Raw genomic sequence first — 15,811 nt, forward strand, 5'->3', positions numbered from 1 at the left:
TTTTCGAGAAATAATTTTAATCCCCGGGGGAGCCCCGACATCGGTGTTTAAAGGCCCCCGCCAAACGTTTGGTAGGCCTGTCATATTATATAGCGACAATAAACATCGTACAGTTGCCTATATCTTAACTGCTGACAACAGGCCCATTTAACACCTAACATCCACACAATTTAACATTCTATTAACTTACATTCTAAACCTCTAAATAATCTCTCTTAGTCTTACATTTGCCGTCAGCAGAATACGATACCGTTTAAACGTAAATTACAATTGTCATGAATTCCATAGACTAAACATACTGTTTGAATATGCTAACAAACTCAAATGAGTTACCGTAAGAATATCTAGATTGCGTGAAATTTTGAATCTATATTTTATCCATAAATGTAATCGATATTACCGCAATAAAATATATGCCAACATGATTTATGATGATATTGATGATGAGAATGATAGATTTGATGTTGATAATCATGATAATCTTTATCAGGATGTCATCAGTACACCGTTTATACGCGCGCATCAACCTTTTGATGACTACAATACACACTTACTTTTATCGTCATTTAATGCTATTTAAAACGCAATAGTACGTATCATTATACCTCTTTACACTGTATTATGAAATAATTAATTTACATAATATCCAAGGCTACACTTCATAACAAATACAACTGAATAACCGATCAATAGCAAAGCACAAATATGTTCTTAAGATATGAAAACCAAATCGATAATCAATAACTGATACTGACGAGTTATAAAGACTCTATAGGCACACACTCCAAAACTCAACAACAGGTTGTGGAATTACGCTTTGAATAAATATTGGAATAGAGAAGTTTTCAACGTTTTCGTTACAATGAAGGAATTAAAAACCTATATTTGTTTATTGGGTTTAGCATTTATTAATATAGTCACAGGTAAGTGTATTTGGATAGTATTTATTGGTATGTTTGTCTTGTCTTTGTTATGTAGAATATTACGCTTACTGTAGTTTTTATACTTAGCATTTTTCGGTTACCCTGAAACTAAAAGTCCTCATTACAGTTTTTGTCCTGTTTCCGGTTCCCGTGTTGTCCTGGTTTTTTTTTAATAGTTTTTATGGGCTGCCTTATACAAGCTTTGCTTTTTTGAAATTTTGCCCCTCTTATTTGAATCATATTTACTGTCAATTTTTATTTATTATGAAATTGTAAGAGAAATAAATAATGTTACTTTGATTGATTAAATAGTTGAAAAATTCATCATCATCATTATTATCATCATCATCATTATCATCATTTATCGTTGTTACGTTGTCAACAGTTAGTCTCATAATTATTTATCTTTTTATCACCCAAACTTTATCTCTACTTTCACATCATCAATCTATGATTGATATTGATATTGATATCACCATCCTCCACATTATTATTACGTAATTCGTTTCTTATCATTATTTTCCTACGTCATTATAATTACCATCATATTTATTATCTTATTATCGTCTTTCATTTTAACATATATTATAATTAAATTAACCCATCATCATCGTACATTTTTAAACATTGCTAAACATTCTATTGTCATAACCTAAAGCTCTGTCTACACTATCAAACTTTATGTGATAAAGTGTGATGTGCCCAAATATGGTAGTGATATGCCTAAATATGGCGTCATCATGTTCATATATGGGCACATCACATGTTTGTGTAACATAAAGTTTGATAGTGTGGACAGAGCTTTATAACGCAATAATAATCTAAATGGTTATTTCTTCATGTAGCTGCCACAGAAAAGCCAAACAACGGCCTTTGTCCGATTAATCCCACGTTGCCGACAGACGCTGCCGGCAACACTTACGAATGTCCAAAATTCAACGATGATGGAACGGAAAATACGCATACAGAATGTTGCCATAACGACCGTCCTGATGCGGAGGGGAATTATCATTCATGTTGCCAGAATGAAGCCGATAAAACTGCAGAACAGTAAGTTGGAATATATATATATATATTTATTTATTTATTGTTTGCGGTACACCACGTATATAAGTTCTGAAAAGAACTGTTGAGTTTAAGAGTGGGACTAGTGTGAAAGCCAAAAACAATAGCAAGTTCACACAGTAGAAGGAATTGAATTCTGATTTATTTATTTTTTATTTATTATTTTATTTCCAAACCCAATAACAAGAGGGTTACATACACAAAAAAATTTGATACAAATACAAGAAGAAATGCATAAATAATAAACGTTATAATAAGGTAGCACTTAACTTAAACTTTGTTCTTAAACTGATTCAATGAATATGAAAAAATATCAAGGCCGTTATCTTTATGTATTGTCCCTTGAAACACAAACAAAATGAAGGTCAAAATATACTAAATTTTAATTGGCAAAGTAATATTAAAGTTATTCACTTTAAGTCGAAAATTCGAGCCAAAAACAACAATTTTACGTAATTAACAGGTAAATTAATTTGATTACATTTCGTCTGGAAAATAGTCGCAAGCGAAAGTAAACAAAGATTTCAAACCATGAGTATTCATTATGCATGATGCTAATTAGGATTGTTTACAACTCGTCACTGTTGAGAGGGTGTTTTCACACAGATCGCGAGGACATTTTATGATTATGCATACAGAGTAGCCAAATAAGCGCATTGCGTTATAAGATATGTTTTGATCGAAAACTTTGACTGGAAGTCAAAGTTATGTTTTGAACCAAAAAACGTCTGTATTTCAGTTAAATTATTTTTTTTTCGACTAATTTTTGGTGAAAGTTAATAACTATTATGATACTTCAAAATGACTCACTTTTTTTTAAAATCTTTTTATTCTTATTTTTTTGGAATTTGACAAAGGGACAATACATTTACTTAATCTACAAAACAATCCATTTTGACAGACATTCACTTTCCCGAATAGAACGAAATGTTAGTTTGGTTCTTAATCTACGAGAAGGTACTTTCTTACATGTAATCTTTTTAATATATTTTTACATGATCGAAAATCGAAGTTGATGTTTTAGTAAAAAACACATCAAAAGATTAAAAGTGTTTTTGAATTTTTCTTTCATTGTATTATGGTTTTTTTTTATTGCGCTGTCGTTTAAATCATAAATTAGCTCAAGTTGATATGACAAGCCATGTATGCCAAATATTTCTTTTAGATTTATGTTAGGCCCATATTTTGGTTGTAAAATATTAATCTGTTAATTACAATCTGTGATTACATTGATTTTTTTTTATAGAAATGCAGCATTTTATCGGATACTAGCTTACATCGCCACTGGTACAGCAGTTTGTATTGCATTTGTGATAGTATATACATACTGTAAACCGGATACATTCCCATGTTTAAAACCACTGAAAAGATATTCAAAAAGAGCGTTTGATTTTACTATGGATGCTATTTGTTTCTGTCCATGTTTACCCAAGTAAGAAACTTATTATTATTATACTAATAATATTTTAAAACCTAATTTTGACATTCCCTAATTGTTGGTAGTTTGCAAAGATATACAATGTTGTATCTAGAAAGACGATATTATTTTGTATTGTATCATGTTTCTAAGAAAAAATTAAATGAAAAAAAAAATGCACTGTTGAATGTAATCATTTTAATAATATGTTACATTACATATAAATGTGTATGACGGAACTTATATACGATACTATACCGAGCAATTTGGGAGATACCAATAAGATAATAAAGATTGGTACACTTGATGATTAGTTTAATGTAAATAATACAAGCCCAAAAAATAATGATTTCGCACTACGATCTTTAAAAACGTTTGTAATTCAACGGATTAAACTTATGGTTCAGAAACAGCCATTTATCATTTTAAAGCATATTATTAAAGTAGATCTAATTATAATAGTAACTGTTCTCATTATTTTATTTATTAAAAAGATATATTGTCCCCCTAAAAAAATATTTTTTTTAATTTTTTTGTTGAATATGTTATTTTAATGTCACATAATAGTTATTCACTCTCACAAAAAATTGGGTCTGAAAAAAATCTATTTACCTGAGAAAAATGTAATTTAAAGCAAAACATGGTCAAATTGTCTGGAAGACAATGAGTTTTTGGGTAATTTAACTGTTTATTTTGTCTTTTTATAGGTGAAATAATTTTTTTCCGCCATTTTTTTTCTTATGGAAGTGAACAACTTCAATAAAACTGCAAAATGGCCTATTCAAAGTGCGATTTTAAAAATCTTTATTTTTCCTGATTTTGGGGGACAATAGAATTTAAAAAAAGACCAAAACTCCATCAAGTTTATTAATCTTTATAATAATTTTGTTTTTTAGGCAATGTCAGCGAGGAGAACCCAAGAAAGAAAAAAAGAAACGTGAGAGAGGTGAAAAGAACAAACCAAACGTACCGCAATGGGGAGATGACAATTTAGTGAAGCCAGACAGTTGGTACAACAATGTATAAACAAAAGACTTTTGAAAAAAAAACCCAAATAATCGCTGAGATTGAAACTTTTTTTTGTGGACAGCTTCTTTTGGGAACTACGACTCCATTTTCTTGGACGATTTTTAAGCCAATTTTAAAAATAGTATTTATTCAGATGGCCTTTATATAATATTTTTCATCATTTGCTATGGAATCCTACCTAGTCAGCATATGTGTATAACTTCAATAGAATTGATGAAGAAGGGGTAGTAGGGTATGGGGTGGGGAGTACTAAAGGTTTTTGCGTAGTTGTTTTAGTATATAAATGATTTACACAAAACAATAATATTAATAGATAGATAATTAAAAAAATGAACAAAATAAAAAAGTGTATTGAATTCTTAATGCACAAACCTGAAGTATTGAGAGAACTAATGGTTTAGATTTTCTTTTGAAATTTGTCTATTTATTAAAATTCTTGTGTTCTATTTTAGTTAATAATTTACAAGATAAATAAATATTTACTTCGATTTAAATAAAGTTAAATATAAAGATAAAGCATAGAGATAATACTATATAAAGTCTTTGTGGTATACATTTTTTCAACAATCTCAAAATGCGATCCGCCCTCTATTGGATTTCTAACATAAATGTTTAATGACGAAGAAGATAAGATAGCAAACATTCTGGAGCTCAACGAAAGGCGGTGGGATACGCTTTAAATAAATATTGAAATAGACAAGTTTAACAGGTTTGAATATAACAATGACGACATTTCAAATGTACTTTTTATTGACTTTAATAGTATTTATTCCTGTTGTCACAGGTACGTTTGTCTATTGTTACTGTGGTATAAATAATTCTTATCATAATTATCATCTTAATCATCATCATTGTCAAAAGTGTCATCCTTATTAGTTAATTATCTGTTTTCCTTTTTTTTTTACTACCTGACACAATGTTCACAACCCCTCTGACACAATGTCAATGACTATTTTTTTTATCGTCCTATCGTTCAATGGTTTACCACAGGAAATCCCCAAAATGGTCTTTGCGTCATAGAGGGCACCAGTAAGAAATACAGATGTTCAAGATACAACGATGACGGAACGGACAATACGCACACGGAGTGTTGCACTAACGACCGTCCTGACAAGGACGGAAATTATCATTCATGTTGCCAGAATGAAGCCGATAAAGTTGCAGAACGGTACGTTACCTCTGTACAGTACACCATTTTAAAAAGTTATGCAGTGTAACAGTAACAAAGTAGAAAAAAAAAGAAGAAAAAACAAAACCAAAAACAAACAAGCAAAAAAGAAGAGATATTTTTTTTTCTTTAGAAATACAGTTTTTATAATGTTGTGTCATTATACCACACCATTAGAAATCTAGCTCAAGTTTTGGTATGAAATGCCATGTATGCCAAAATATTTCTCTTAAATCGCCGTCTAGAACTTGCATATTAACCTGTTAAATCGGTTGGTGGAAATCGTTTCATTCCTCTTTCCATGGTTCCATTTTTGCGCAAGAGAGTCATCGAAACATTTAGTGTGTTCATAATATTAAAACCATGTGTTTTGTTTTTATATAGAAACGCAGCCTTTTATCGCAAACTTGTTTACATCATCACGGGTACATCAGTGTGTATCGCACTCGTGATATTATTTACTTACTGTAAGGCGGATACATTCCCATGCTTGAGACCATTGAGAACATATTCAAACAGAATAATCGACATTACGATGGATTCCATCTGTTTTTGTCCGTGTTTGCCCAAGTAAGAATGTTTCTAAAGACTTGAGATGTTATTGATTTTGATTAAACGATTGTTAATCATTTTTAGAGGCACATAAAATAAAATATGTACAGGCCTACACAGTCATTTCCACACGAAAATAAAAATGTATGTAAAGGAAATGGAAAGAAATCATGTATAAATATTTTGAAAAAAGTATTATTTTGAAGCGTTACTATTAGCCTTAATAATCTATCTAAAGTAGTTATCCAGATTGTTAGTTTAGTTAGTATTGTCGAAGTGAAGTTAAAACATTGTTTTTCGATTTTTCCAGAAAATTTCGTCGAGGAGAACACAAGAAAGAAAAAAAGAAGAGAGAGAGGAGTGATAAGAATAAACCAAACGTACCGCAATGGGGAGACGAAAATTTGGTGAAACTAGATAGTTGGTATGATAATGTATAAAGTTCTGGAAGAAATAACATTGGTGTTGCGGTCACATGGAATCCATTTCCAAGCACTACTGTTTTGTGGCTGGACATTTATTAGATATTTGAATTAAGAGGATACCTTTAATACTCATCACATTTTAGATATGAGATATTCCCTTTAAATATATTACCTATTTCACTTAAAGCCAATACAAATGTCCTAAGTGGTGTACCTGTAGGTATGAGATATGTAGTAATAGTGTTATGTGAAGTATATATTCATTTTGCTATTGGTGAATACACCCACAGCTCAGTCACTAGCACCTGTATTGCAAGACAGAAAACAATGGATTTGCATATGAAAATCAGCAATGCAAAGGGGTGAAGGGAAACGCATTTTGATTACAAAAACTCGAGCCTACGCCATCAGTTGTTTAGTCCGTCTGTAGCCAACAGCAAGAAGATATGAGACTGAATTTTCGCTGTACAGTATGTGTGTGTATATCGATCATCAATCTTTTCGTATGTAATTTTACTCCTATATAGATCATCAGTGTTTTATTTTCGATATTTTACATCTGTATTGGTATTATGATGAACATGTTATTTGTTACCAAATAAGTCACGACATTGAAGTTAGCAATATAAAGCAATACATTATTTTCAATACTATTAATAGAATAGGCTTAACAATCTTTATCTATATAGTCTTATATCTCTATAGTCTTTATCTATAGTCTTATACACTAGTACCGTTGAAGGGCTAGTTTTGCACGAAAGCTCTGCTAATTTATCTGGTTGTTTTACTTTATCGTGTTGATTTAGCTTTTTGCTTATTTTATTTTGTATCTCCATTAAGATCCAGCCAATGACTGATACACACAGCATTTTAAATTATTTCAGTAATTTACCTTTAGATTTCTATATAGCCTTATATAAATATAAAGAACGTATTATTTTTTTTTATGTTTCCAACGATTACTTAATAAGGACAGCAATTAAATTTGCTAGATCCTTGGCAACAAGAATGATAATGCAATATTTGACTTTAATTAAAATTATCTAAATAGGAAATTCAAATAGGCATTGTACAAAGAAGAAGTTTCTGCTTGTTTCAACACGTTATTTGTATGACGATATACATCATTAATATTCATAGCCTCAATTTTCAATCCCACAATGCACCAATCGTTACGTATTTTACTGTCAGCTGTCGTATTCCCACGGCTCGTAACTTAAATAGGCCTTAACACAAATTGAAGATGAATATTGATAAAAACAGTTCGATGTTATAAATATGTAACCTGCTAGCAACACATTGTTAATACTTATTACAGGTTATTTATAGTGTATAAATAATGAATGTTTATGAGTAAAAAATTCGTTGAAAGTTTGACTGTCCTATTCGTTTATCTTATCTTATTTCGGTTTCTATCTTACTGAATAATTATTATTTACAAACAGTTAAGTTTATTTATAAAAAATATTAAAAAGCATACTGAAAAAAAAGGATATAAATTTATAAATGCATAATTATATCGTTAACACATTATTCTACTGTAGTGGATTCAGTAACTAGATTTGCAACAGGCACTGTAGTAAATGGTGTGTATTGTTACCTACAGAAAGCTTGGCTAAACAATTTGTTAAAGAGATAAAATAATTTGTTAAAGAGATAAAATAATGTAGTTTCTCTGCAGTTAAATAATGTAGTTACTGCAGTAACTGCAATAATTTCGACATGTTTCCTAAAATTATATTATATATTTAACAGTTATTAGAAATTGTAAACAAATTGAACGTATTGTCATGAAGGTAAATATTGTTTTACAAACTAAACAAATACACTTAAGACCATATTTCGTCTTATTAATATTACTGTCGCATTAGAACACAGTCAGAACACAAGGCATTACATGGAGGAGTAACCTAGTTTGACAATGCTACGTCTGCTTAAACTGGTTACAGTTTTTCTTTTATTAGGTAAGGTTTGTAGATTTTTGTATCGTACAATACATTTAATTTAATTTAATTTTATCTATTTCAACAAATATATACATATAATAAATAAGTATAAAATGAAATAAAGCGATATTTTTATTGCTTTTGACAATCCGACAGAATCGTGTCCTTATCTTATAAGTAGTATCGTATCATTTTTATTATCAAATTCAATATCATTGAAATCTATTTTTATAATTCTCAATATATGTATCTTTTAAATTAAATTATTGTCTTTATCATTATCATCGCCATGATCATTTTTTTTATTATCATGTAATTGTTTTTTAGGAAGAATACTTTGTCAGGACAAACCGTGCCCTAAAGATGGCATATACGCTAACATCGAAGCAGACGACAATACATTCTATTGTATGGCAACGGTAAACAACGAACCGAATCCTTACACAAAGTGTTGTTGGGAAGATAGACCAGTGAATGCAGCAGGGGATTATGATCCAAATGGAGATACGTATTCGTGTTGCAAAGAAGACGCCGAGGCTAGTGCAGAATTGTACGTATTGTAGGCCTACTTTTTTAAAGCTACGTTAACACTGAGCGTGGATTCGGTCTAGTGGCCTAAAAGCCAACATAGACAGCTTCGTACGATGAAGCCAACTCCGATCACTACTTGCCCCACCCTCCTTCGACGATCTAAAAACTACGCACGACGCTATCTCGAACGACTCGTCTCATTTGGTTTCAACTAAGACCGCGCCGACGAGTCAAGACGTTTAGTTGGGATTCCTCGTAGGACGTTGTCTGAGTTGGCCTTTTGAAACACCACCGCTTTAAGCTACTGTACACAATACATTGGAATAATACAGAGTGGGTGAGTGGATGGTTCTATTCTTAATCACTACACACATTTATCACAATTCTACAGTCAACGTACCAGGACCAGGACTCAGTGTTAACGTAGCGTGAATTTGTACACGTATAAAGAAAACGCGTCAACATTTTTTTACGATCTAGTAGATGAAATGATTTATACAATTTGAATTATTTTCTGAAGACAAATACAGTTTAATTTAGATCATACAATCTTTCCTCATACAATATTTTACATGTGTCTTTTCAATAATGTATACTGCACGTAGTATACAGTAGTCGGTCTGTGTAACTTTTTGCCTAAATAGAGGAAAATAAATAGGGAAATTTACATAATATAAACTAATAGAGGGAGCTGTTTTTCATTATAGAGGGCGTACTTTTTCAATTCATTTATTCATCTTTTTATTTCGGAATACCATGAATACATAATATATCCATATCAAAAAAAAATTAAGCTAGCTTTATCTAAAAAATCATTAACAAAAAAAATTGCAGTGTTGATATCAAAGTGGTCTTATATTATATTATCCAGGTGGAAAGAATTTATCCTGATTTGTGTATATGTGGGTATTGTGACGGCTTGTTTAATGACAATTGTGTTTGTGACAACATACTGCCAGGTGGACACATTCCCGTTCTTGAAACCCGCTTTAAAGAAGCTTCGATTTTGGAAAAACATAATTCTTGATTCCATTTGCTTTTGCCCCTGTTTGCCAAAGTAAGTAAAGAAAGTGTTTCACATAACCTACTAATTATTTAAAGTACCTACTGTATTATTCAGATAACCAAGGCTTGGTTTCGATCTAAGGCGCATACGGTAAGTAATTAGACAACTGTATTATAATATTAATGTATGCATGATGTAGGGTGAATACGACGTAATTATTACATGTAGCGAACAATTGATGCCACTTGGTTCCATTTCACTAAGTACAATTCTTGAGTACTATATTCCTACTATGTTCTTACCATTATATACATAATTTTTTTTTTCATTTTAGAAAATTTCGTCGAAAACAAAAAAAGGCTAAGCCACACCAACCACCTCCTGAGATCAAAATTATACCGGATGAACAAGAGGTGACAAACACACCTGTGCAGGTGTTAGGAGAAGGATATGTTGGAGACGATTTTTGGTAGATTCCTAAAACGTAATTTTTATAATGTATTTAATGGCTTGTGATTATTTACTTTTGTTTTGCATCATTATGATAGAACGTATTTCTATAGAAGAAGAAATCACAGAATTCGGTTATGAAATGCAACATCAGACTCTAGATTTGCAGTGACTGAAGTGTGTCACGTGATATTGTGACGAATAACCAACATACAATTGTCAATATTAGTTTCTATGTGCTGTATATGAAATTAAGTAATAATTCTTATGTAGACAACATAATAATTAGAGGCTTACATAATAAGTCACAATTGTTTTTGCTCACCGCCGCAATGTAAGCCTACTTTCTGGTGATTGTTTAGATATTTCATCTAATAAAGTGACGTCAACACAATTCGATGTTTGCTTGGCCAGAAGTTACATTTACCCATTAAACTAACATTGACAAACTAGAAAGTGGTTAAACTATGTCAACTTGACGTCTTTGTCGAATCTAATATGCTTTTCTTGATACACTATAAAGACAATGCAATTTAACGTAAACTAAGCTTTACACAGGCCCAATTAGTTCAGTCACAGTTTTTTACGTCAGAGGTCATTTTTCTGAGTATAGTGCTTTTGTTATTAATTTACTTTGATAATAATGATAATAATATCAACAGAACTGTTACACAAAGGCACGTTGTGTTTCACATGAAACGACGGATCATTAAAGCCCTAATCTTATTTTAAATATTAAGACCTCTCAATTGTCGATGCTAAGACACTATTTGTTTTGTTTATTTTGTCATTGCTCTACAACGGTCAATTGTCATAAACGTTAAACAATTCACAGGGTCATAATTCCAATAATTTGATCTTTCATTAAAAAAAATATTGCCATTGTTATGATTTATTTCCCGAATGATCGTAAAATCATTCGTACTGGTTGCCATTCTACCTCCATGGTTTGACTAGTTATCTGGATATTGATGAAGTTAATCTATCTGTTGCAAATGGACCCGAGCCATGACCTAAGCCCCGTCTGCACTATCAAACTAGTTTGACCAAACAAAAGTGTGATATGCCCAAATATGATAGTGATATACCCATGATAGTGATATGACATCATCACATTTTTTTTGTCATATAAAGTTTAATAGTGTAGACACAGAGCTTTATTTAGGCATTTAGTTGATAGAAGAAAGTGATAGTGATGTACTTACTGTTGTGATATAAATGTTATAAATAGTATATTAGATCAAAAACGATTTTCAGTATTAATTATTGACATTCCTGAGTTTAAAAATATATGATATAAAGCTCTGTCTATACTATCAAATTTTGTAGTAATAGGCTCAAATAAGGTAGTGATGTGACATTATCATGCCCATATTTTGGCACATCATATTGTGTTGTCACATAAAGTTTGACAGAGCTTAAGCAAGGAAATCATGGATTTCGACGATCATTACAATCATTTTCCTATTTACTGTGGAAATGATAGCGTGAAATTCAGAAAACAATTATTGTATATTTACTGTAGTATTTGGCTGGTACGTTATATTGTTCTTTTTAAAAAGTATTATTATGATTGGTATGAACGCAAAAGAAGAAAACAAAACAAGAAATAATCTTCGAAATCCAATGACTTTTATAACACCTTCATAAACATACACATCTATTGATTCAGCATCGTTCCAACTGATTCACTGTCCCTGAAAATAAATCTGGATTTTAGAGCAAAACAATAAAAATTTCGGCAATTGTTTACGTACCTTTTCCGGATACCTGGTGCCAAATAAGTTCAACAAAGAAGAAAGAAAAAATTAAACCTAATTTAACTATCGTCCCTGAACTCGAAATGAAACGCCACAAAAAAAGTGGGCGGGACTATTATTTGTTGAATGTCCATAAACATTTTTGGAAAAAAATATCGATTCTCTTCATTCAGTAGAGAAAGTTTAACACCGTCGTACTAGCTACTAGTGGTCAGGCAGGCAATATGGATCTACTATTCTTTGTCCTTTTGTCATCTTTTATCCATGGTACATATGGCTTCGCTGCTGGCGCTGGTTCGGGCTCGTGTGAATCGTTGGTACCAAAGCATAGTGATATTGAATCGCAGCCGCCAGCTGCGTCTCCCTGGACAGTAACTTCTTCTGCAACATCTTATACATCTGGACAGACGATTGACGGTTAGTTACCATTAGTTATAAAATACATTTTATTGATTGGGAACCAGAAATAGGAGTGTCCCAGAATAATCGTTAAATAATCATTTCTAATGTTGGAAGTCAGCCCTTGGCAAAGGCATGTAATCTCAGATTGTATATTATATCTTTGCAAATTTGCATTGGAATTACACTTAGTATAGCCGTTCTAACCACATTTCTATAACATTGTTGGCTATGCAAAACGTAATAATTTATGAACCAATGTTTAATGATCAGAAACAAATTATCAGTAAGATCATGGATATGAATATTTTATCCATGGTAAGATAGTCCTAAATACAGATTTGAAACAGATGATAGAGGGCGTAACTTACGCATAATGACGTTTAAAGATTTCTTCCGCCATGTAAACGTTGTTTGAATTGGCTATAATCTTGTTTATGTGGACCTATCTATTATTCAACGACTGATTCGAGAAAAATGTAGTTTGTAAATGGTAAGTATCATGAATAAACGAGCTATAAAAGAGCTTATTGTTTTACTGGTGTAGGCCTATTTTGAAGTATGTTTTTCGATATTAACCGGCTCAGCTATGTTCAACGCCACTAGCAACTACTCGTGTGCATCCTATTGATGATCGCCGAACAGGTGAACAAACAATACTAAAAACAATATAGCCATTGTGAGCATTTCTTGCAATACTGTACCTGCAACAATTTGGTTCATTGGAGAAAGGGTGAGGTAGCTCATTAAATATACCGTAACTACAAAATAGAAAGTATAGTACAGTACAGTATCAACAACTGTATCAATATAACAATGATAAATATAATATTGAACAGAATACCACTCATATATCTCTATAAAGATATATTTTGCTCAAAACATTACAATACAGATGAAAATATCTGTTATATAGGTTAAATAACATGTTCACTTTTTGTTGAAGCAATGATCTAACTTATAAAAAAAGATAAAATAATGTTGTTTTTTTTTCTATAAAATAAAAAAGTCAATAACAATTATGTGGCTTTAAAATGGGCTATTCAATAATATATTTTTCAGGGGACAATACATGTTTAAACACGTGTGGAATATAATATTCATAGGTACAATAATTTTCATGTTTATCTTCCACGTGTAATAAATAATAAAAATATGTTCATATTGATTTGAATGTTTATACACACCTAAGCATAGGCCTACTTAGTATAAACTTTTCTATTTATTTTTAAACAGTAACCATTCAAGCCTCAGGAAGTCAGCAGTATATTGGTATTCTTCTTCAGGCTCGTCCAGCTGGATCTAATGTCCCAGTTGGAACATGGGTAACGAATGTGGCAGATACAAAGCTAAAGCAATGTACGAATGCAGACGACAGTGTAACTCATTCAAGCGATAGTTTAAAACCTGTGACGACAACATTTACCTGGATACCGCCCTCGTCCAATGTTGGATCTATAGCGTTTCAGTGAGTCTATGTTTTCTACCAAGCAATACAAATTGCAAAGTAGTATTACTAGAAAAAAATGTTTGCAAAGCATTTGGCGAGCATATTACTTAATTATTTTATAATTGTGTTTTTGTACGATAACGTCCACAATTTCAAAGTTATCGTCATTAATATTTCGCACACAGTAAAATTGATATATTCGTATACAAGTTAAAATGTCTTGATGAATCTCGATTTGTTATATTTTTTTTATTTAAGTTAAAATACCTCGATTTATTATATTTTATTTATATATTTTGATATATATTATTATTATAGTATTATACAAAATTATTAGTCGTATGTTAGGCTAAATTTAATATTGTATATATTTTTACAGTGCAACGTTTGTAGCAGCCTATGCAACATTTTGGGCAGATGTGACAAGTGTTTATATCAGTTATTCAACAAGTAAGACTTTATATCTAATATTTTACAAAAACTATAACCACAAAAACAACAGAAACTTAAACAGATACACCACTTCCTGTAGTCTATGATTTAATTGGTAATTCGACGTAGTATATTAGTAAAATGACAAACATTTTGGCGCACGTGGCATGTCATACACTTCAGCTTGAATTGAGTTTCGAAAATATCGCCCGCGGGTGGCGCTATGTAAACTGAAACAAACTAGAGACTACACATTGTGTGGGTGTCACATAATTCATATCATTTTCTGCTAACCACAACCCATAATATTTTTATTTACATTATAAATACTGTAACAGAACAGAATAGAGCATGGTCGTGCGTGAATAATATTACATACAAATTCGAAAATATAATAGTTTTACGTCATACGCAAGCAGTACCTGTCTCCAATGTGTAGATAATTCCCTTTTTGTTGAAAGGTATTTTCGCCGAACCACCTTTTGTATGTACAGTATGTATAGTCAAATGGCGTGTTTCAACAAAGACATGGCATGATATAGTCTAATGTCAAAGAGTTGAACTATGCCCTTTTGTTGTTAGAGTTTGAGGAACTACGTTTTAAAACATGTTTATCTCACAATATTAGTAGCTTACTTTTATTTTTCAAAATTGCCAAGTAGGCCTATCTTTCGAGAGAGAGAAGCGGAAAGGTTGTTAGGAATATCACTTATACCTTTCCCACATAACTCCACTTTCTCTCCCCTGGGATTTGTTTCCCCACTCCCAACCCACCATCTTAATTTTTTAGTTTTTTCAGTTACGACATTCATTGATCGCTCACGCCTATAATTTTATTTTATTTATTCATTCAAATTTATCAAATAAAAAGAGATATAAAGGGCAAGGAAAGACCAAATAGGTCAAAAACACTATGCTATTTGGTTAAGCCAAAACAGATAAAAACATTAAATTAGATAGATAAAAGATAAGAATGAAACGCCCTCATTCATTACCTATGTTGAGTATTACTACAGACGACTAAAACATGTGTATTGTTTTCTTTTTTATTAGAAAAAAACCCACCCTGATTTCAATAGGGAGGCTTAGTATATTTGTATTTTATTTAGGCTTGTTTGAACAGTTCCCAAAGTAGTATCTAATTGGTATATAGGTGAAAAGTTCAACTTTGTTGAGTCTGACATTTGAATATGAATATTTCGCTTTCAAATTTTTCAGTTTTAATATAAAAAATAAGTAGTCAAAAACGTCACCGGAA

The 15,811-nt window shown here is 31.3% G+C and overlaps 3 protein-coding genes across 4 annotated transcripts; all 3 read left to right on the forward strand.

The window, feature by feature from the left end:
* The first annotated feature begins 91 nt into the window (after window positions 1–91).
* Window positions 92–4,700, forward strand: LOC140054903 (uncharacterized). Its single transcript, XM_072100016.1, has 4 exons — window positions 92–923; window positions 1,769–1,973; window positions 3,235–3,420; window positions 4,302–4,700. The coding sequence occupies exons 1-4, from the start codon at window positions 863–865 to the stop codon at window positions 4,429–4,431; spliced, it is 582 nt and encodes a 193-aa protein (XP_071956117.1). The 5' UTR covers window positions 92–862; the 3' UTR covers window positions 4,432–4,700.
* Window positions 4,701–6,703: 2,003 nt separating this feature from the next.
* Window positions 6,704–11,787, forward strand: LOC140054261 (uncharacterized). 2 transcript variants are annotated; one of them, XM_072099183.1, is made up of 5 exons: window positions 6,704–7,082; window positions 8,451–8,543; window positions 8,853–9,075; window positions 9,928–10,113; window positions 10,397–11,787. In XM_072099183.1, exons 2-5 carry the CDS (start codon window positions 8,501–8,503, stop codon window positions 10,533–10,535), a joined length of 591 nt encoding a protein of 196 aa, XP_071955284.1. In that variant the 5' UTR covers window positions 6,704–7,082; window positions 8,451–8,500; the 3' UTR covers window positions 10,536–11,787. The 2 variants fall into 2 exon arrangements, with proteins under 2 accessions (XP_071955284.1, XP_071955283.1); XM_072099182.1 differs by lacking the exon at window positions 6,704–7,082 and having other exon boundaries at window positions 8,343–8,543.
* A 709-nt stretch (window positions 11,788–12,496) lies between these two features.
* LOC140055522 (putative defense protein 3) lies at window positions 12,497–14,143 on the forward strand. The gene is made up of 2 exons (XM_072100862.1): window positions 12,497–12,689; window positions 13,908–14,143. The coding sequence occupies exons 1-2, from the start codon at window positions 12,497–12,499 to the stop codon at window positions 14,141–14,143; spliced, it is 429 nt and encodes a 142-aa protein (XP_071956963.1).
* The last annotated feature ends 1,668 nt before the right edge of the window (window positions 14,144–15,811 follow it).

Source organism: Antedon mediterranea, chromosome 7 (assembly GCF_964355755.1).
Source record: "Antedon mediterranea chromosome 7, ecAntMedi1.1, whole genome shotgun sequence".
In the NCBI taxonomy this organism is placed as follows: Eukaryota; Metazoa; Echinodermata; class Crinoidea; order Comatulida; family Antedonidae; genus Antedon; species Antedon mediterranea.